Consider the following 23216-nt stretch of genomic DNA (forward strand, 5'->3'; position numbering starts at 1 on the left):
AAGGATCATCAATGCCTGCTAAAGCCAGTAGGTGCAGGGTTAATGAGGAGCTGGATGGTGGATTAGGCTGAAAGCATGAAACTAATCTTTATCATTAAACTTGTGATAACCATAGATTATGTGCCTCTTAGTGTAATACAATAGGAATTACATATGTTATTTCTGGAGTATTCTTTCAAGAACAAAACTGAATCTGAATTGAGTCAAGCCTCTAGATCAGCACAGTCCAGTAGAATTGCTTTGATGGTGAAAACGTGCTCCTTGGCAACAGTAACCACTAGCAACTCATGGCTATTGAGTATTTGAAACGTGGCTGGTTGAGATGGGTGGACCGAATTTTAAATTCTTTTACATTTAAATTTAGCCACGTGTACTAGTAAGTACTATCCTGGACAGTGAAGCTCTACATCTATGACTGGTTTATAGGAATAGAGTGCATAAAATAATCTGTTAAGTGATACCATGAAAAGGCAGTCAGCCAAATTCAGAATGTTTGAAAAGTCTGCAGATCAGCTTTTAAAAATTTCAACAAATATATTGTATACAGACCCACGGTGGTGAAGATTAATGTAGATTAAGAGATTTATAAGGTAAATTTAGTGTGTGAACCTTATTTGGAATCTGATTCAAACAAACCAGCTCCTAAAAAGAAATTCTGGGAGCCAACTTGGAGAAATTTGAGCATGGGCTGGGTATGAGATGATATTAAGGAACTGCTAATTTTGTAGGAATGATAATGTTGTTGTACCTGTGTTGAAAGTCTTTTTCTTTAGAGATTTGTTGTAAATGAATGTAATGGTGGATACAATGACGTCTGGGCTTTGTTTGAAGTAATCCACTGTTGGTGGATGGGCCAAGAAGGTAGGGCATGGAGGAAAAAAGGCCAAATAAAATCTTGTTGAGAAGATAGGCAGGGTGCGTGAGTCTTCGTTCTACTGTTATACAATTTTGTGATTTTGTATATGTTTAACATTTTCTACAATAAAAAAGGTTTTTAAACAGCAGTAATTAATTAAAATATATAAAGAATAACAAGGAATAATTTACTCAGAATTTGGAACAGGGAATATAGGATAGGAAAGGGCATTGGGCAGGGGAATTCTAAAGTACTAATAATTCACCTAGTTAGTAGGTATGCAGGTATTTGTATTATTAATATTTTAGCTTTGTATCTTCTTTTCATGCAGTCTTTCATATGTGTGGTTTATTTCACAATAAAAAGAAGAAAAGAGCTCATTGTTAGTATGTAAGGCTTCTTACAGACTCCAATTGGAGGAACACACTTGAACTTCATGAGGTTACAAAGTAGCCTCTCTGGTCTGTTTCTCTCCTAAACCCAGAGGTCCCCTTGTTTCTCTTTCCCTTTACTTGAATGCATCATTGTACTCTCTTTGAAAATTATCTTCTCTGCTTAGTCATCTGCTTTTACATGGCCTGTGAAGGCTTCTCCCAAAAGGCAAGCTCAGCTCCTAAACTCACAAAGGTTCTCCACAGCCTGTTTCTGTCTTGGATACCAACTCCAGATGTTACGGAAGAGAATTGGACTGACTTTTGGTCGGGTGCTCACCCAAAACCAATGAACTATGGCCAACATAATGTACCTTCACCATAGGAACTACCACTTCCAAGGCTGTTGACAGGGGAGGTTCTTAAGAAAGGGTTGTAGATACTGCTAATAGACCATCATTATCTCTAACAGTGAAAGATACAGCATCATTGTCTATAACAATGAAAGATTTGGAATAAGCACTAGCTCTACCAGTAGAAGATTAAGAATTGTTTAAAGAAATAATGGGACAACATATGGGATAATATGTAGCCATTTAAAATTATGATATAGCCCTATCTTTATTGACTCTGAAAAATGTTCATTAAAAGTGTTTATTGGCCACGGTGGGTCACGCCTGTAATCCCAGCACTTTGGGAGGCTGAGGCGGGTGGATCACCTGAGGTCAGGAGTTTGAGACCAGCCGGGCCAACATGGTGAAAACTCGTCTCTACTAAAAATACAAAAAATTAACCGGGCATGGTGACGTGTGCCTGTAATTACATCTGCTCAGGAGACTGAGGCAGGAGAATCACTTGAACATGGAGGCAGAGGCAGCAGTGAGCCGAGATCACGCCATTGCACTCCAGCCTGGACAACAGAGCAAAACTATGTCTCAAAAAAAAAAAAAAAAAAAGTGTTTAGTGCATGTCCTTTCAGAAACGCACATACACACACACAATACATATACATAAGTATTTGTATGTATATATGTATAAATGTATTTCTCAAGGGATATACATCAAAATGTTAACAGTTGGCTAGGTGCCGTGCTGTAACCCCAGCACTTTGGGAGGGGAAGGTGGGGGGACCCCTTGAGCCCAAGAGGTGGAGACTAGCTTGGGTAACATAGAGAAACCTCGTGTCTTTTTTTTTTTTTTTTTTGAGACGGAGTCTTGCTCTGTCGCCCAAACTGGAGTGCAGTGGCCGGATCTCAGCTCACTGCAAGCTCCGCCTTTCGGGTTCACGCCATTCTCCTGCCTCAGCCTCCCTAGTAGCTGGGACTACAGGCGCCCGCCACCTCGCCTGGCTAGTTTTTTTGTATTTTTTTAGTAGAGACGGGGTTTCACCGGGTGAGCCAGGATGGTCTCGATCTCCTGACCTCGTGATCCGCCCGTCTTGGCCTCCCAAAGTGCTGGGATTACAGGCTTGAGCCACCGCGCCCGGCCCTTTTTTTTTTTTTTGAGACGCAGTCTTCCTGTGTCACCCAGGCTGGAGTGCAGTGGTGCAATCTCAGCTCACTGCAACCTCTTCCTCCAGGGTTCAAGCGACTGTCCTGCCTCAGCCTCCTGAGTAGCTGGGATTACAGGTGCCTGCCGCCATGCCCAGCTGATTTTGGTATTTTCTAGTAGGACAGGATTTTGCTATGTTGGCCAGGCTGGTCTCGAACTCCTGACCTCAGGTGATCCACCCTCCTTGGTCTCCCAAAGTGCTGGGATTACAGGCATGAGCCACCGTGCCCAGCCAATCTTTTGTCTTTTTTTCTTTTTTCTTTTTTTTTTGAGACGGAGTTTCGCTCTTGCCCAGGCTAGAGTGCAGTGGCGCCATCTCGGCTCACTGCAAGCTCCGCCTCCCGGGTTCATGCCATTCTCCTGCCTCAGCCTCCTGAGTAGCTGGGACTACAGGCGCCCGCCACCGCACCCGGCTAATTTTTTGTATTTCTAGTAGAGACGGGGTTTCACTGTGTTAGCCAGAATGGTCTTGATCTCCTGACCTTGTGATCCGCCCGTCTCGGCCTCCCAAAGTGCTGGGATTGCAGGCGTGAGCCACTGTGCCCGGCCCTCTTTTGTCTTTTTTAAAAAAAGTGAACAGTGGTAATCTTTGGTTAGTGGGGTTATGGTTAGTTTGTTGTTGTTTTGCTTATCTGTATTTCCTGATTTTTTTTTTACAGTGAACAATGGATTATCTGTATATTAAAAATTTATTTTAAAGGAAATAAAGTCTAGAAGGTTACATGCAAAATGTTTTCTTATCTGTACTTACTTTTTTCTACAATGAACAAAGCATTATTAGTGTAATTTCAAAAAGTTAATTTGAAATAATTAATAGGGTATGTAAAGTCCTGGTTTTAAGTTAAAAAGTCAATTATTTTCCAAAAGTCTGTTTTAAAAATAGAGCATAGGAGAGAGTGGGCTTGGAAAAAGTTTATTTTTATAAGCCCTGGAGATCTTGACTGACTTATTTAGGCCAACAGTAAGTTTGCAGTTAAGAAATCTAGTGCCTGGTTAGGGTATTATGTCAAGAAATATTGTGTCCTTTTTAAGAGATTATTGTCAGTGTAGTCTGCATGGATTGGAACACACCTGGAAAAGTTGTTCATTTTGGCTCCTTTCTTTAAATGGAACAAACTAAGTGGAGCAGCTATAGGGGGCCAGCATGGTCACAGGCTGTGTGGTATGAAGACGACCAGCCTGAGAAGGAACTTGTGGAAATGTGACAGCCAGCTGTCAATATGGGAAAGGATATTGTGGGGAGTAGTGGTCAAAGAATAGAATTTATTAGAAAGCACATTTCACTTATGTCAACATAAGGGAGAACCTTCTCTTTCCATTTTCCCTCAGTTAATGGGCCTCTTTATAGAGGAGCAGAGACTGGGGAACAGTGTCTTAGACTCAGTTTCTTTGTTGGGAGAACAGTTGGGTGGCAGGAGCTCTAAGGTCTTTCTGCCTATGAGACTGAATTGACTAAAAGAAAAATAGATCTTGGATGGGCACAGTGGCTTACGCCTGTAATCTCAGCACTTTGGGAGGCTGAGGTGGGAGGATCACTTGAACCCAGGGATTCAAGACCAGCCTGCCTGGGCAACATAGTGAGACCCCCATCTCTACAAAAAATAAAAAAATTAGTTTGGCATGTTGGGATGTGCCTGTGGTCCTAGCTACTCAGGAGGCTGAGGTGAGAGGGTCGCTTGAACCCAGAAGGCTGAGGTTGCTGAGAAGCTGAGAGTCGTAATTGTATCACTGCACTCCAGCCTGGGTGATAGAGGGAGACCCTGTCTCAAAAAAAAAAAAATAGAAAGAAAGAAAGAAAAAAGAAAAGAAAAGAAAAATAGATCTCGCTCACATATAAAACATGAGACTAGATTAGGCTTGGATTAAAAATTTTGCCTGCCATTTTCACTTTGACTTTGCTACCAAACTCTGAAACTTTCAATATTTGAAGTTTACTTAATTAAGTTGCATTTTGTGTTGAGAAATAAACTTTAGTCTTCAGTGTCTTGCTGTCTTACACAGAGGGAGTTAAATGAGGGGCTGTCTGAATGCACTAAACCATATGCTCTCTGAGTATTCAAGGAAAGACTAAATGAATAACCCAGAAAACTAAGTAGCATCTGATGTTAAGAGCACAACTGCCTGGGTTTGAATCCTGTCTCTATGCCTTAAGTTCTTTACTGCAAAAATGGCTGTGATAATACCAGCCAATCATAGGCTTGTTTTGAGCTTGAGAACATGGCCTTCGTTATGCATTTCACCTATATATTCCTTGAGGGCACCTAGTTATTCAATAAATCATTGGTAAATGAGTGATTGAATAAATAAATGAAATTACAAAAATCCTTTACCTGACCTTGGGTACATTGATCTGAGCTTATTGAATATAGAAGTGACACTTGATACTTTGACTCTAAATTCAGTTTATCTTACATCCCACTCTACCCTCTATGTTCTGCCTAATTTAGCCATCTGCTTTCTGAGAAATATGATTGATTTCTTTTTATTAATTTTTTTTTTAATTGAGATGGAGTCTCGCTCTGTCGCCCAGGCTGGAGTGCAGTGGTGTGATCTCAGCTTACTGCAACCTCCACCTCCCAGGTTCAAGTGATTTTCCTGCCTCAGCCTCCTGAGTAGCTGGGATTACAGGCACGTGCCACCATGCCCAGCTAATTTTTGTATTTTTAGTAGAGACATGGTTTCGCCATGTTGGCCAGGCTGGTCTCGAACTCCTGACCTCAAGTGATCCACCCGCCTTGGCCTCCCAAAGTGCTGGGATTACAAGTGTGAGCCACCGCATCTGGCCCTATTTTTTTTAAATTTATTTTTATTATTTATTATTTTTTTTGAAACGGAGTTTTGCTTTTGTTGCCCAGGCTAGAGTGCAATGGTGTGATCTCAGCTCACTGCAACCTCTGCCTCCCAGGTTCAAGTGATTCTTCTGCCTCAGTCTCCCAAGTAGCTGGGATTACAGGTGTGCACCATCATGCCTGGCTAATTTTGTATTTTTAGTAGAGATGGGGTTTCACTCTGTTGGTCAGGCTGGTCTCAAACTCCTGACTCACCTCAGCCTCCCAAAGTACTGGGATTACAGGCTTGAACCACTGCACCTGGCCTTAATTTTTTTTAGAGACAGGGTCTTGCTCTGTTGCCCAGGCTAGTTTTGAACTCCTGGTCTCAAGCGATCCTCCTGCCTTGGCCTCCCAAAGTGTTGGGGTTATAGGTATGAACCACTTCACCTGGCAGAAGTATGATTCTTAAATTAGGATTAACTTTTTGGAGACTTGTTTTAGAAATGACTTATTTTTTATGAATGAGTTATGACTGAGAATACTTGGATGTGATAACTTGAATAATTTATGTGTTGGGCCTCCTAGAGGATAAAGTTCATACCAGAATATTTTTGGGAAGAATTTGGTTGAAATTGGTAGATTTTTTTTTTAAAGGTACAAGATAATTATGATTGTGTTGCCTCTCAGATATTGAATTCTTTCTTTCTATGGTTTTCTAGAGAATGAAGATCTGGAAAACTACAAGGATACCTCTCTATTCGCTTCTGCCACTGATCCAGAACCCCGTTCCTCACCCCACAGGTAACCACTTTGAATAGAATGCTTTCCGAGGTTTTATCTTCTGAGATGAGGAATTGGTGAAAGAAATAGGTAGTGACTTTAAGGGGGAAGACAAGTTAAAGTAAAGAACGTGGGTCAGGCACGGTGGCGCACGCCTGTCATCCCAGCACTTTGGGAGGCCGAGGCGGGTGGATCACGACTTCAGGAGATGGAGACCATCCCGAACAACATAGTGAAACCCTGTCTCTACTAAAAATACAAAAAAAAAAAAAAAAATTTAGCTGGATATGGTGGCGGATGCATGTAGTCCCAGCTACTTGGGAGGCTGAGGCAGGAGAATGGCGTGAACCTGGGAGGCAGAGTTTGCAGTGAGCTGAGATTGCGCCATTGCACTCCAGCCTGGGTGACAGAGTGTGACTCTGTCTCAAAAAAAAAAAAAAAAAAAAAATAGTGGATAGTTGGCCAGACACTGTGGCTCACGTCTGTAATCCCAGCACTTTGGGGAGGCTGAGGCAGGCAGATCACGAGGTCAGGAGTTTGAGACCAGGCTGGACAACATGGTGAAACCCCATCTCTACTGAAAATACAAAAATTAGCCAGGCATGGTGGTGCATGTCTGTAATCCCAGCTGCTCAGAAGGCTGAGGGAGAGGAATCGCTTGAACCCAGGAGGCAGAGGTTGCGGTGAGCCGAGATCACGTTATTGCACTCCAGCCTGGGTGACAGAGCGAGACTCTGTCTCAAAAACAAAAAAACAAACAAAAAAACAAACAAACAAAAAAACAAAAAATTGTGGATAGTTTTTTCATGAATCAACCCTCAAGTGTGTTCAGGGGCAATGTCAGGTCTATTTCAGGTTGTACATTTTTCCTTTACTCTCAGAGAATAAAACTATAACAAATAGTCTAGTGTAGTGTCCTCATTTATTTTCTCCTGAAGATCATGTTCAAATGTTAAAATATTTGAAGGAGATTCCAAGTGGACTTGCAAGAGAATGCATGTTTGGTTTTATAAAATGCACACACACATACATATGCCCTCACAAAAGCAGTTGGAATTTTTTTATTCTGTAATTTTCAGATTAAACCATTTTGATGGCCTTTAGGTTGTCTTTCTTAATTTCCTTCTCTGCCCATCTCATCCAACCACCATCGTTGATACCAGAATGTATAACAGAGAGAGAAGAGGTGTGCTGAGCCCTGGAAAGAGTAGAAACCATGAAGCACTAATAGAATAACTAATGAAAACCTGTATATTGGAGAACCCTGAGCTAGTGAGTATTGTAGTCCAACTAATCAGTTCATGGGACAGTGTTGCTCAGTAATCCTGTGGTCTCCACACAAGATTGATGTCTGGAAGTCGTGGCAGATGTCAAGGTATTTCAAAAATCCGTTATTTCTTGAGTTCCATTTAGAAGCTCTTTCCTCTTACTTTTGCATGTGAAATAATTTGTATGATTAGTAAGTATAATTATAGTTGGTTATAATAGCCTTTTTTTTTTAAATGTTCCTCTGTAATAATGGTAATGAGGCCGGGTGCGCTGGCTCACGCCTGTAATTCCAACACTTTGGGAGGCTGAGGCGGGTGGATCACGAGGTCAGGAGATCGAGACCACGGTGAAACCCCGTCTCTACTAAAAATACAAAAAATTAGCCAGGTGTGGTGGCAGGCCCCTGTAGTCCCAGCTACTCGGGAGGCTGAGGCAGGAGAATGGCGTGAGCCTGGGAGGCGGAGCTTTCAGTGAGCCGAGATGGTGCCACTGCACTCCAGCCTGGGCAACAGAGCGAGACTCCGTCTCAAAATAAATAAATAAATAAATAAATAAAAATAATAATGGTAATGAAATAGTTACCTTGTCAGACATTTCTATTTGCCAAATACTGTACTAGGTGTATTTATTATCTAATTTAATTCTCATAACAGCCCTCATGAAATAAATATACCTGCTTTTTTTTCTTTTAAGGTGAAGCAAATGGGCCGGGCGCAGTGGCTCACGCCTGTAATCCCAGCACTTTGGGAGGCCGAGACGGACGGATGGCGAGGTCAGGAGATGGAGACCATCCTGGCTAACACGGTGAAACCCGGTCTCTACTAAAAAATACAAAAAATTAGCTGGGTGCGGTGGCGGACGCCTGTAGTCCCAGCTACTCAGGAGGCTGAGGCAAGAGAATGGCGTGAACCCGGGAGGTGGAGCTTGCAGTGAGCCGAGATCGCACCACTGCACTCCAGCCTGGGCGACAGAGTGAGACACCATCTCAAAAAAAAAAAAAAAAAAAAAAAAAAAGATGAAGCAAATGAAGCAGTGAGTTCAATAATTTGCTCAAGTTTACATAGCTTTAGTTTTGTTCAGCTCCATAGCTTATTCTCATAACCAGCCAGAGAGTTTTGAGTTCTATGCCTGGAGCTACTCAGCTAATATACATAATAATCCTATAGAAGATGTAGCCTCCTCAAGGCTTTGATTATTTGAGACCAGTCATGTTTTCATCAAATCTCCTGAGGAGAACTCCTTTCCATCTTCTTGCCATCATCCCTTTTCTGTACCTGCTGATTTGAAGGACCTCTGGGTGATGGGTTTGGCACAGAAGTGTTTTTTTTTTTTTTTTAATTTGTGCAGATTCATGGGGTCTGTGATACATTTTTTATGTGTATATAATGCACGGTGATCAAGTCAGGGCGTTTACGGTGTCCATCACCAAAGTACACAAAACTGTTTTGTACTTCGGAGGGTCAATAAATTTTTTAAAATAAGAAACACAGAACATCCTTGGACACAAAGGGATTTAATTTTGTTGTTGTTGTTGTTGTTTTGAGATGGAGTCTCGCTCTGTCGCCCAGTCTGGAGTCCAGTGGCGCAATCTCGGCTCACTGCAAGCTCCGCCTTCCGGGTTCTCGCCATTCTCCTGCCTCAGGCTCCCGAGTAGCTGGGACTACAGGCACCCACCACTGCGCCCAGCTAATTTTTTGTATTTTTAGTAGAGATGGGATTTCACCGTGTTAGCCAGGATGGTGTTGATCTCCTGATCTTGTGATTTGCCTGCCTCAGCCTCCCAAAATGCTGGGATTACAGGCATGAGCCACTGTGCCTGGCCTTAATTTTTTTTTTTTTTTTGAGATGGATTCTCACTCCATCACTCAGGCTGGAGTGCAGTGACGTGATCTCAGCTCACTGCATCCTCCACCTCCCGGGTTCAAACGATTCTCCTGCCTCAGCCTCCCGAGTAGCTGGGACTACAGGCGCGTGCCACTATGCCCGGCTAATTTTTGTATTTTTTAGTACAGACAGGGTTTCATCATATTGGATAGGCTGGTCTCGAACTCCTGACCTCGTGATCTGCCCGTCTTAGCCTCCGAAAGTGCTGGGATTACAGGCATGAGCCACCGCGCAGGGCCAGGGATTTAATTTTTAACTTTTGTTTCTAACATTTGCTGAGCAAAGATAAAAATCCACTGAGTGTAATGCCTGAGGCTCACTTCTTTTTTTTTTTTTTTTTTTTTTTTTTTGAGGCGGAGTCTTGCTCTGTCGCCCAGGCTGGAGTGCAGTGGCCGGATCTCAGCTCACTGGAAGCTCCGCCTCCCGGGTTCCCGCCATTCTCCTGCCTCAGTCTCCCAAGTAGCTGGGACTACAGGCGCCCGCCACCTCGCCCGGCTAGTTTTTTGTATTTTTAGTAGAGACGGGGTTTCACTGTGTTCGCCAGGATGGTCTCGATCTCCTGACCTTGTGATCCGCCCGTCTCGGCCTCCCAAAGTACTGGGATTACAGGCTTGAGCCACCGCGCCCGGCCTGAGGCTCACTTCTTAATGCTTATGTGTCTATTGGAAATGGAAACGGCACAACTTTCTATCTTTTCTAGTGAGGCTGGCCGGCCGGCCAGGCTCTCCCCTTCCATTGAGATGGCCTCCCTGCTCCAGGTCAGTACAAACCAGAAGCTTAAAGCAGAGACTTTTCCTTTACGTGGCTTATCACCAGCATCAAGTGATTTGAAATTCATCTTTCCCCAAATATCCTTTTCTAATCCCCCAGAGCATAAAACGCTAATGTGAATATTAAATTTACATGGGTGGCACATATCCTGTTTAACATAATCTTATTATTTAATTAGTTCTTGAGACATAGTCTTGCTCTGTTGCCTAGGCTGGAGCACGCTGAGCAGTCATAACTGCCTGCAGCCTCAAGCTCCTGGACCCATGCAACCCTCCCACTTCTGCCTTGTGAGTAGCTAGGACCACAGGCATGAGCCACCACAGCGAGCCATAAAATATGTTTTTTAAATAAGCAGAATCATGTTTTTTCAGAGTAGCATGCACAAAGACAAAGAGACTAAATTTTAGATGTCACACACAGTAAGTCAGGCTAATGATTCAGATAGCCTGTTCTAGTCTCACCTTTCCAATATTATAAATGATAGTCTGATCCAGAATTTCTCGTTTATTCCCAAGCAAAAATTAACTTGTTCATTTTTTTATTCGACATTTTGGGGCTAAGACTTATTTATTCAACAGATGTTTGTTGGGAGCCTACCATGTACCTGATACCGTTCTAGGTACTAAAGATACCACAAATGAACAAAAGAGTCTGTCACCGCTCTCAGGGAGCTTACGTTCTAGTGGGGGAAGTGGACAGAAAACAATTACACATCATACTTCATAGACTCTTAAGTCGCCATCAACTGTAAGATGTACTTTCATGTACCACCAAGAAAGGAAGAAATGCTTAAGATGGATCGTCTAATAGACACCCCCATATGGAGCTGGGATACCAAAAGCCTGGACCTTCAGTGAAAATATAAAGAAAAAATCCCCCACACAGAAAAGGACAGCAAGGAAACTTGACACTGTGTCATAGGAGGAAAAAATCTCCCCTGAGAATAGTAACCACAAGTTGGTATTAGCCAGTGTCTTGTCTAAATTCACTCTGCCAGGATGATCTAAACAAAACCCTGAACAGATAACTTAATTTCAACGCGTCTCAGATTGGTAGCATTCCTAAGTACTGGCAGAAGCAAATGCAAATCTCTTGCGGAAAGACCTGACGTCAGTCCAGGCCCACGGCACTTTTAAGATATCATTAATTTTTAAGACATCCTGTCTTTCAGTTGTGTTAAAATCTAAAAGCCAGTGTGCATCTTGCAATCAACAAAATATGCTCCACATCATGTCAGGCAGTAATAGGTGCAGTGAAGAAAAACGACAGTGACAAGGCCAGGAAGGGGTAGCCATTTTATATACAGACCTCTGAGAAACCTCTCAGCAGAAAACCTGCAGGAAGGAAGTCTTCAGTTAACTAAAGAAGAGTTAATGTCCTAGAAGAGTATTCTAGGCAGAGGTTACAGCAAATGCAAAAGCTCTCAAGTGGGAGAGTACTTGGGGTGTTTGAGGACTATCAAGGATTGAAGAGGCTGTTGTGGCTGGAAGGACCAGGGTAGAATGAGGATTCTGGGAGGTGAGGTCAGAGTGCAAAGGGCCTTAGGGCCGGGCAAGGTGGCTCAGGCCTGTAATCCCAGCACTTTGGGAGGCCGAGGTGGGTGGATCACCTGAGGTCAGAAGTTTGAGACCAGCCTGGCCAACATGGTGAAACCCTGTGTCTATTAAAAATACAAAAAATTAGCCAGGTATGGTGGTGCACACCTGTAGTCCCAGCTACTTGGGAGGCTGAGGCAAGAGAATTGCTTGAACCAGGGAGGCAGAGTTGCAGTGAGCCAAGATCCGAGATCATGCCACTACACCCCAGTGAACGAGACTGTCTCAAAAAAAAAAAAAAAAAAAAAAAAAAAATGGTGTTAGAGTTCCAGGTGGCAGGCTTGGTTTCCCGTGCTGTGCATACAGAGGCAGTGAGAGCCAGTGCCTGCCACCAAGCTTACTTTCTAGTAGAGGAGGCAGATGATACAGTGTCAAGAAACAGAAATGGACTATAATTTCTGGGTTGAAGAGTGTTAAAATAGGTCCACAGCCTAGGCCAGTTTACAGCTCACACTGAATTACCCAAGTGAACCTATAAAGATCAACAGAATCCCACAGCTCTGATTCTTGGAGTGACCTCCTCTTGTCTGTCCTGAGGTGGGCTGGAGTAATTTTAGATATTCCGAAACAAGACTCTGTTTTATCTGAAGAGGTAACTTGTAAAATAGGAGTGATTTTTCTGTTTATGTTAAAAAAGGAAAGAAACAAACTAATAAACTCTAAAATAAAGCCTCCATCTGTTTCCCCCATGAGGTGTATACTACCATTTTCCAGACATTTACTCAGCCTCTTCAAGGAAATGATGCCCTCAAGGAGGGATTCTCAGACTTTTATACTCTTACAATGATTGAGGACCCAAAGAATTTTTGTTTGTGTGGGTTATACCTATCAATATTTACTATATTAGAAATTAAAACTGAAAAATTAGAATATGGTTATTTGTTCATTTAAAAATAATGAACTCATTACATGTTATATATAAAACATGTTTTTACTTAAAAACAACTAATTTTCAAAGCAAAGAATGTAGTACAAAGAGAGACATTGTAAATCTCTTTAATGTTTGGCTTAATAAAAGACAGTTGGATTCTCAGCTCTGCTTCTGAGTTCATTCCATTGCAATATCACATGTCATATAGTCTCTGGAAAATTCCACTGCAGACTCTTGAGAAAATGAGAATAAAAAAGGGGAAATAACATTTTAGTGTTATTAAGAAACAGTTTGAACTTCGCAGACTCCCCTGAAGGGTCCTGGGGACCCCAAGGGTCCCCAGACCATACTTTGATAACTGTCATTCAAAAAAAATCCATGTCACCTTTTATCGGCAACAGATTTCCAAAAGGCCTGGGTTATTGTGCTACAGACCTGGCACTAATTTTCTAGTTTTTGTGAAGCCAGGGGAAATGGAAGAGAGCATAAATCATTCTCTTGCATCTTTAAAATCAACTATTCACTGCCAAGCACGGTGGCTCAAGCCTGTAATCCCAGCACTTTGGGAGGCCGAGGCGGGTGGATCACCTGAGGTCGAAAGTTCGAGACCAGCCTGACCAACAACATGGAGAAACACCACCGCCTCTACTAAAAATACAAAATTAGCTGGGTGTGGTGGCGCATGCCTGTAATCCCAGCTACTCGGGAGGCTGAGGCAAGAGAATTGCTTGAACCCGGGAGGCGGAGGTTGTGGTGAGCCACGATCACACCGTTGCTCTCCAGCCTGGTTGACTCCGTCAAAAAACAAACAAACAATCAACTATTCACATAGCTGTGTTTGAAGCCATTGGGATTGTTGATTAATGTGCTTTAAAAAGGAGAGAAAGTGATGACCCCTAGCACTGACGGGGACAGGGTATGAAATAGACTTGCTGAAAGACTGCCTCATGGATAACTGCAGAGAGAGTTGCCTCGATCATCAGTTTGTAGTTTGTTTTGGTGCATACAGAGGCAGTGAGACCCAGTGCCTGCCACCAGGCAGGCCTCCTTAGGCAGGCCTCCTCCTTTTGCTTCTAGCCAGTGGCTTTGTGTGTAGAACTGAACTGAGATTCTAACAATTCTTTGGTTAAAATTCTGTGGGTCCCAGAGTGAGGAATAACATTGGAACTCATAGAAGCTGAGGACAGAATGGTGGTTAATAGGGGTTGGGGCCAGGGGGTCGGATGGGGAGATGTTGGTCAAGTGGTATAAAGTGTTAGAAGGAGGAACAAGTTCTGGAGACCTTTGTACAACATGGTGACAATAGTTAATAACAATGTAGGCCGGGCGCGGTGGCTCAAGCCTATAATCCCAGCACTTTGAGAGGCCGAGACGGGCGGATCACGAGGTCAGGAGATCGAGACCATCCTGGCTAACACGGTGAAACCCCGTCTCTACTAAGAAAAAAAAAATACAAAAAACTAGCCAGGCAAGGTGGCGGGCACCTGTAGTCCCAGCTACTAGGGAGGCTGAGGCAGGAGAATGGCGTAAACCCGGGAGGCGGAGCTTGCAGTGAGCTGAGATCCGGCCACTGCACTCCAGCCTGGGCGACAGAGCGAGACTCCGTCTCAAAAAAAAAAACAATGTATACTTGAAAATTGCTAAGACAGTAGATTTTAAATGTTCTTGCCACAAAAAGGAGTATGTGAGGGGATGGATATGGTAATTAGCTCAATTTAATCATTTTACAATGTATACATAAAACAGCACATTTTACATCATAAATATATACACTTTGTCAACTAAAATAAATAAATAAAAGAAACAACATTGACAAAAAAAAACCAGACCAGCGGTCCATCTCAGATGACGGAGCTGTGTATTTTTCATGGTTCTCCTGGCTTTTGACCTGGCCTTAGTCTTTGTTTTCACACTGTCAACACTTTACTGTGGACCAATTGAGCCCTGGGCAGTGGTTGGCTAAAGTGACAGTAGAGCTAAACACCAGGAGCAGGTGGGGCTGGGGGTGTTTTGAATGTTGTTTTATTTCAAAGTTTCTCCAGGATGATTGCGTCTTTTCAAAGAGCCCTTGAATTGACATGCTCTCTTCCTCTGAGAGGCCACAGATGGTATCTCCAGTGAGTAAGGATACCACGGAAGATCTGCGGAAAGCAACTGGTGCCTTGGAGGCTCAGGCTTTGGTGAAACAGGATTTGCTCCCTGCAGACCAGGCCCAGGTCCTCAATGAGGTAGGGGGCGGATTCTGGGTCTTTCTTACGAAGGGAGGCACCAGAATGTGGACACATAGTGGATGGGTTGGAATTAGATAGCACTGCGAGGGTGGTTCCTGGAATTCTCTCTTTGCCCTCTAATTTAGGGCATCTTGGTTTTCATTATTATTTGGAGAATGATTATTTGTATCTTCCACAGGGCCCATCATTGTACTGGCACCCAGTAGGCACCTACTCAGAAAACGAAGTGTTAGAATGAATGTTCATGTGTTCTCTAAAATCCTCTTCATTAAGGAGCCCGAAGTCATTTTGGACTATTTTGCTCTTGCTTTTTTTGTGGTAGATCTATTCAGCATTTATGATAAAGATTCCATAGAAGCTTTTTTTCTTTTTTTTTTTTTTGAGACAGGGTCTCCCTCTGTTGCCCAGGCTGGAGTGCAGTGGCACGATCTTGGCTCACTACAACCTCCGCCTCCCGGGTTCAAGCGTTTCTCCTACCTTAGCCTCCCGAGTAACTGGGATTACAGGCGCCTGCCACCACGCCCGGATAATTTTTGTACTTTTACTAGAGGCAGGGCTTCACCATGTTGGCCAGGCTAGTCTGGAACACCTGACCTCAGGTGAACCACTCGTCTCGGCCTCCCCCAAAGTGCTGTGATTACAGACGTGAGCCACTGCATCTGGCCTTTTTTTTTTTTTTCTTTTTTTTTGAGACAGAGGTCTCACTCTGTCACCTGGCCTCAGTGCAGAGATGCAGTCATGGCTCACTGCAGCCTCAAACTCCTGGGCTCAAGTGATCCTCCTGCCCCAGCCCTTCAGGTAGCTGCATGGAAGTGACAGTGTAGCGGCACCCCTGCCGTGGAGGTAGGGGCTGGGGTTGTTTCTATCATTTATTAGCATATGTATTAGAATAATAGTTGGTATTAGTGTCAATGAAGGCAACACCAGGCGTGATAATTAGATTCGTATAATACGTCACAGTTTACAAGCATTTGTATCTGTAACACTTCATTTACTCCTGAGAACAACCTTGTGAGATAGGTGCCATTGTGTCTCCATTTAATAAATGAGGAAACTGGCTGGGCATGGTGGCTCATGTCTATAATCCCAGCACTTTGGGAGGCCTAGGTGGGCAGATCACCTCAGGTCAGGAGTTCGAGACCAGCCTGACCAACATGGAGATACCCTGTCTCTACTAAAAATACAAAATTAGCTGGGTGTGTTGGCGGGTGCCTGTAATCCCAGCTACTCAGGAGGCTGAGGCAGGAAAATTGCTTGAACGTGGGAGGCGGAGGTTGCGGTGAGCCGAGATCGCGCCATTGCACTCCAGCCTGGGCAATAAGAGCAAAACTCTGTCTCAAAAAAAAAAAAAAAAAAAAGGAAAGAAAGAAAGAAATGAGGCCGGGCGTGGTGGCTCATGCCTGTAATCCCAGCACTTTGGGAGGCCAAGGCGGGCAGATCACGAGGTGAGGAGATCGAGGCCATCCTGGCTAACACTGTGAAACCCCGTTTATACTAAAAAATACAAAACAAAAGTAGCCGGGCGTAGTGGCAGGTGCCTGTAGTCCCAGCTACTTGGGAGGCTGAGGCAGGAGAATGCCGTGAACCTGGGAGGCGGAGCTTGCAGTGAGCCGAGATCGTGCCACTGCACTCCAGCCTGGGCGACAGAGCGAGACTCCGTCTTAAAAAAAAAAAAGAAAGAAATGAGGAAACTGAGACTGAGGGCTGTTAGAGAGTTTACTACGGCTGTGGAGCCAATATGTTGCAACCTAATCCTTTATTTAGCATTTTAGAAAAGGAAGGATTTGTTCAAGCACACTAGCCAAAGTCTGATTCACTTCAGTTAGCCTGGGAGGATAACAAACTTGATTTATTTATTTCTCACAAACACAATTCCAGCCTCTTAACTGGATTGCTGACTCACTGATGTGCTCTCCCCTGTGGGCAATAGGTATAGATTTCTTGTTGAATTGCCTGCCAACTGTTTGGAGAAGGGGCAGGAAATTAAGGTATAATAGCATGAAACCAGGAACACTAATCTGAGTGATTTGAAGGGAAACTCACCAGGGAGACGTTGTAAGCTCCTGCATGGGTTAGCAAGGGCTTTGAGTATCAAATGCCATTTGCATTCTTCCATGTAAGTCAGACGTCTGGCAGCAAATGTACCATTTAAATGCAAGTCCTGGGGCTGGTCTAAGGTGAAATTGTAACTATTGATAGAACACTGTTAGTGACTTCAAGACTGAGACAACCTGTAGCCTGAGGTGGGCTTTGGATGAGAGGAAGACTAAAAACCAGATTCTGTCTCTGCAGTGCTTTGGAGAGCTGATTGACAGTAATGTAGAAGTAACCCTTGAGTGGGAACTGTAGCAGGAGGATGTGTGGCAGAGTGGGAGTCAAACTAAACCCTAGGAGCAAGAGCTGTTAATGAGAGGAGCCACAGGGAAGTACTGTGCAGGTGAGGTAAAACCAAGGCATGGCCCAGAATCATGGTCGATGCAAATACTGTCAACAACCTGTGAGGGTGTTGGCGGGCAAGGTCCTTATAAAAGGTTTGGAGCAGGAAAGTTGCAAAAGGTAGGAAACAGTCTTTAAACAATGTAATATTTTGGTGGCTTTAAAAAATTAGTAGAATTTATTAGCAACTCCTATTTGGAAGAAAGAGAAGGAATATTGACTAGTATATTAAGCTTTGAGTGGGGATAGTGGAGATAATCGAGCAGGGGTGGGGCAGCCTTCATGCAAAAAGATTAATTAGAATCTGCCACTCTAATACTCCTTTAACCAGAGTTCTGTTGTGCAGATGGCCAAGTATCAAGTTCCACAGAGGTCTGGGGACATCGTTATGATCCAGTCTGAACATACAGGAGCTATAGATGTTCTTTCAGCTGATTTGGAATCTGCAGATCTTCTGGGGGACCACAGGAAAGGTGAGACCTTTGGGAGTATAGGAGGTGGTTTGTTTCCAGTAGATACTTAAAGAAAGGCAGGCAGACAGACAAATGGAAGGAAAGGAAATGACTTGTGAAAGGAAGTCAAAGAAGCCAGTAGAAAGAATGTCTGACTGTGCCAACCTCTCTTAGCAAAATGCCGGGGGTACTCATGTCTCCTCATGGTTTCTCAGTGCTAAGCTGCCTGTCCTTTCAGTCTCCCCACCTCTGATGGCTCCTCCATGCATCTGGACCTTCGCCAAGGTGAAGGAATTCAAAAGCAAGCTGGGCAAAGAGAAGAACAGCCGTCTGGTGGTGAAGCGTGGTGAGGTGGTGACCATCCGGGTACCTACTCATCCAGAGGGGAAGCGTGTCTGCTGGGAGTTTGCGACTGATGACTATGACATTGGCTTTGGAGTTTATTTTGACTGGACCCCTGTAACTACCACTGACATAACTGTGCAGGTCAGTGATTCCAGTGATGATGAGGATGAAGAAGAGGAAGAGGAGGAAGAGATTGAAGGTAAATTTAATGTTAACATAATTTGCAGTTTTCTGGCTTAACCTAATATCTGGTGACCATTTCCTGTGTTGTACCAGTCTTCTTCTTCCTTCGAAAGCAGTTGAGGAACTCAGCATTACAAGCTAAGCTGAGTAGTACAGGCCAAAGAGAACGTTGTGATGAGGTTGATACTGCTGTCTTAGTTGAAAGCCTCTTTTCCTTTAATCCGTACCTCATTGTTTTCCCAACGCCTATTCCTGAGGGCAGGGATGGGGTGGGAGCAGAGAGAGGGTGAGTCATGCTGCAGTTTAGAGGGATGGTCTTTCAGGTTGCATGTAAGCCAGAGATTATTTTACATCTCTCTTTTAGTTTGGAGATATTTATTCTTGGCCTGGAACCAAAGTGAGTGATTACAGTTTGCTACAGGTACCCCATTCTCTCCCTACCCCAGACTCTCATAGCTGGCTAACTATTGGTTACTTCTTTACTTCACGCCCAGAGAAGTTTTATAAGGGTCTCTGGGCTCCATTCCAGTTTGTATCTGTAGTGTCTACTAAGGATGGCCCAGAGGCATTTTTTCAGGTAATTTAAGATTAGGTCCTAAGCATTAGTCTTATTCCTCTTATTCCTTGGTTTTCTTATATAATCTTACAATCAATCCCTTAACGTGCTTCTTCATAGAAAGCTAACACGGTGAAACCCCGTCTCTACTAAAAAAACAAAAAAATTAGCCGGGCGTGGTGGTGGGCGCCTGTAGTCCCAGCTAATCGGGAGTCTGAGGCAGGAGAATGGCGTGAACCCAGGAGGCGGAGCTTGCAGTGAGCCAGAGATCGGGCCATTGCACTCCAGCCTGGGGACAGAGCGAGACTCCATCAAAAAAAAAAAAAAAAAAGAAAGCAAGCTGCAGGGAAATCTACAGGTCTTTGGGAAAGAGGAGAACCTTGTCTCTTATTTGCTGCTTTTCAGGAAGCCAAGTGAAGGTGCTAGGGTCACTTTACAGCATGTTTATTTGCAATTCCTATCTCCATTAGCTAGTCCTTTCACCTATTAAATGAAAGAATGTCAGGATCTTTCCTTCTAAATATCTCTTTCTCCCTCTCAGAAATGTCCAGACACTTCTGAAGCTAGGAAGGCTCCTATCAGGCTAAATCATTGTTTCTCAGTGGAGACATTATTGGCATTTGGGATAGGACACTTCTTTGCTGTGTAGGTGCTATCCTGGTTTTAGCATTCCTGGACCCTTGGGTACTAAATGCAGGTATCACCTAGTAGTCACTGTGATGACCAAAAGATCACCAGACATTTCCAGATGTCTGTCTGTAGGAGGGCAATAACCTCCCCGCACTCTGAAAGTCACTGGGTCACCTGGTCCTTCCGCTCACGTTTAGGCAGGACTTACGCAGTCTCTGAACATGTATCCAAACACTCTGCCATTTTGCTCATGCAGAACCTGTTCCAGCTGGAGATGTGGAGAGAGGCTCCAGGAGCTCCTTGCGGGGTCGCTATGGGGAGGTCATGCCTGTGTACCGGCGGGACAGCCACCGAGACGTGCAGGCTGGCAGCCATGACTACCCTGGTGAGGGCATCTACCTGCTCAAGTTTGACAACTCCTACTCCCTGCTGCGCAACAAGACTCTCTACTTCCACATCTACTACACCAGCTGAAGGACTGCTGGGACGGGGGCAGGCTGTATTTGCTGGCTGAAGCAGGCTGCCAGCTGGTGCCTCTTGTTTGGGATAGGCAAGAGCCAAAGGTTCATGCGGGGCTCCTGAGCCTCACACCCTGTCTGGCGTGCCTGACTGTTGGCCCATGTAGCTTTTTCCCCTTCTTGGCTTCTGCAGGTGGTGGTGTCGTGTCCCTGTTCTGTGGTCCCTGACTCATACTCTTCTTGCTTCAGACTCCAGCAGATGCCCTCTTGAAGGCACCCATTGGGCACAAGCCTGAAAGGAAGCAGGGCGTTGTTTTTTAAAAATAGATTCATCTTGGCACAGGTTTATCATTCAGATTGCTGCCCTCTCCTCTCCCAGAGCCCTTATTGCCAGTGCATTTAGTGGCACCCACTCTCTTTAACTTTTTGAGGTGCCAGAAGAGGGAAAAGCACATTGTCCATGAAGGAGCCCAATCTTTTGGTTGGAGAAAGCTCTATCCAGCCTGTCACCACTGCCATATTCCTGCCTGCTGGTTATTCTTGGTCTCTGCATAGCTGGGAGACCACACTGCCTTTGGAGGGCTGTTACTATTCCTGATGGTAGACGCCTCCTCCTTTCTCTTTCCTAAGTCTATGTTTTTGCCATTACAGCAAGAACTTTCATGCAATCTAAAGTGATGATCAGTGTAACCTAAGATCTTGTGGGAAGAAAAACTGCCTCCATTGTTTCCTGTTCCAAGAGCTGGTTTCCCTTACCATGGGCACCGGCAGTCAAAGTGGAGAGAGTGGAAATTAGGTACTGAATTGATGTCAGAACCCACATATTTGAAAGTCAAGTGTTACTATTTTTTTTTTTTTTGGTATAATCAAAGAAGGAATGGTATAATCTGAGAGAGAAGATGAAAAACAGAAAACCACTGCAGAGTCCTCACCACTTTTTTTTGTCTTTAGAGTAGTAGTGCTATTTAGAAATGTTGCTTTGGAATCAAATGCAGTGAAACCCAATCAGGTTTCCAAAGTTTCTGCATTTAGGTTTCTTGCATTGAGGGCTTAAAGCTTTTGGTGTTCAGAGTCCCTTAGTTTAGGTGATCATGAAGCTTCACTATTGCTGCTGATTGTATTTGTTCTTTACCTGACCAAAGCTTGCATTTCCCTGGTGACAGCATTTCCTACTCTGTCACTCCTGAGGCTCAGGAGTGCCACAGAGTGCAGGTGGTGCTGCAGCCAGTGGTCACCGGAGCACCAGATGCCCGGCTCCCAGGCGGAGAAGGAGATGGAGGTGAGATGGGACCTCAGCAGTCTCTGTGTTTGTACCTCCCTGTCTCTTACTCCTCCTGTTATGTCTGTTACTGCCTGTGAATTCTGAAGAATAATTAGATTTATTTATTACTATATTTATTTTTTTTAGCACATTTCATTTTGCCTTTGAAACAGTTTCCATCTGTTTCTCAGAAGGCTTCCCATCTGTTCTGAGCCACTGAAGCCCCCTCTTTTATGGAGTTAAAGATGATATTTTTAGGATAATTTGGGAAGCGATGAGGTTTTATTTCTGCAGGTCAGTCCTGTGACAGCTTTGCAAGGAGTATGGCCCTTCAGAGATGGATGATGCCACCTTACTCCATGTTTGGGGTACAGTCCAGCACTCCCCGTGAAGAATTCTAACTTGTGAGGGAATCTGACCATTTGCTGGGGATTGAGTGCAGAGGAATTGCCTAGCCAATCAGAGATATCCTGTGATTCCAGGATTTCAGAGTCCTTTGTCTCCTCTGAGGAGTCACCTTCTTTGTGATGTTTCCTTTGACTCCTTCATTGTTGGATTCCTCACACCAAGCGTCTGTCCCTACAGTAGCATAACTCAAGGAACAGGGCTCCTCCCAGTGAGTCCCTAGTAGCATCTACATCACATCAAAGGGCAATATATCCTGCACCTGCTCTTCCCCTCGGAGCAAAGCCCCCAGCGGGATGGGATGTTGGGGACTGCCAACCATTCCCATTCTCTTGAGCAGCATCATACCTCCATTATTTTATATTTGCAAATGTGTTTTGTAGAGGATTACACTGGCCAAAATTTATATACCTTTAAAGAAATTATTTTAGTGACTGTCTGTTGAGGCAGTGAAGAGCAGATTTGCTGTGTCATCCCATTGGATAGCTGAGTGACCGCTCTTGCATCATTGAAGCTGAATCATGCCTCAGCTAACTGAATATAATCTTTGTAAAATAATTTTCTACTGAGCTGTTTTCTAGTCAGCGAAAGCCTTGCTTATTTTTCCTGTTTATTATTAACTTCTGCTTTTCTCTCAAATTGAAACTGTCAGGCCATACACAGCAAGTTCCCAAGGATAACACTTGTTATTATTGATTTTCACCATGAGATTCTCTGCTTATTTTCTTTGGAATCCTAGTTCTGTTGCATCAGGGAAGCCTAAGGGACTTGTTCCCCTCGCCTCTGTGTGCCTGTTAGTGTCTGGTCACTTTTGATGTCCTGGGCATGGTTACATTTCATTCCATACTGGTTTTTCACCAACAGTCGGGGTTTCTGTGTTCCATTAGCACAAAATAGCTAAAGAAGATATTTTTACCGTCTAATTCACTATTCTCACGTTACATTTCTGAAATAATTGAACTTTAGGGGCAAGATATTGTTTACTTGAAGCACAGGTAATTACTGAGAACCCACAGCCCACCAAATTCTAAGAGATAGTCATTTTCTCAGCCCCTCCCAGTCCAAATGTATAGACCCAAACAATGAAACAAAAATCGTTTGCTTTGATCCTCATCTTGTTCTCTAGAGCACAAATAAATATTAACAAACAATTGAAGGAAAGTGCTTCATAGTAGGAGAGAGATTGGAATTCTCTATACAGAGTGACTGAGTTCTTAAATTTCTTTAGTTTTAGTTCTGCCACTTTGTTGAAAGATGGGGCTTTTAGAAAGGAAGACATGTTTAAAGTTTTTTTTTTTTTTTTTTTTTTTTTTTTTTTTTTTTTTTTGAGGCGGAGTCTCGCTCTGTTGCCCGGACTGGAGTGCAGTGGCCAGATCTCAGCTCACTGCAAGCTCCGCCTCCCGGGTTTACGCCATTCTCCTGCCTCAGCCTCCCGAGGAGCTGGGACTACAGGCGCCCGCCACCTCGCCCGGCTAGTGTTTTTTTTTGTATTTTTAGTAGAGACGGGGTTTCACCGTGTTAGCCAGGATGGTCTCGATCT

At 43.9% G+C, this 23216-nt stretch overlaps 1 protein-coding gene and 1 long non-coding RNA gene across 4 annotated transcripts in view; one reads left to right on the forward strand and one right to left on the reverse strand.

Annotated features, from left to right (window-relative positions):
* Nucleotides 1–23216, forward strand: part of TMED8 (transmembrane p24 trafficking protein family member 8) — a 55850-nt gene that overhangs the window by 21425 nt on the left and 11209 nt on the right. Inside the window, exons 2-6 of one of the 3 annotated variants that reach the window (XM_033187290.1) lie at nucleotides 6269–6350; nucleotides 14818–14947; nucleotides 17733–17859; nucleotides 18077–18382; nucleotides 19809–21531. In XM_033187290.1, coding sequence (XP_033043181.1) covers nucleotides 6269–6350; nucleotides 14818–14947; nucleotides 17733–17859; nucleotides 18077–18382; nucleotides 19809–20026 — 863 coding nt within the window. In that variant the 3' untranslated portion in view covers nucleotides 20027–21531. Of the gene's footprint in view, nucleotides 1–6268; nucleotides 6351–14815; nucleotides 14948–17732; nucleotides 17860–18076; nucleotides 18383–19808; nucleotides 21532–23216 lie in introns of those variants that run through there. The other 2 variants (XM_033187292.1, XM_033187291.1) reach the window with 2 other exon arrangements.
* LOC117069276 lies at nucleotides 17546–19857 on the reverse strand. Its single transcript, XR_004431479.1, has 2 exons — nucleotides 19744–19857; nucleotides 17546–18752 (listed from the first exon to the last, which is right to left on the reverse strand). It is a non-coding gene; the product is annotated as an uncharacterized LOC117069276 (long non-coding RNA).

The sequence above is a fragment of the Trachypithecus francoisi genome, unplaced genomic scaffold (assembly GCF_009764315.1).
Source record: "Trachypithecus francoisi isolate TF-2019V2 unplaced genomic scaffold, Tfra_2.0 Lachesis_group3, whole genome shotgun sequence".
Classification (NCBI taxonomy): Eukaryota; Metazoa; Chordata; class Mammalia; order Primates; family Cercopithecidae; genus Trachypithecus; species Trachypithecus francoisi.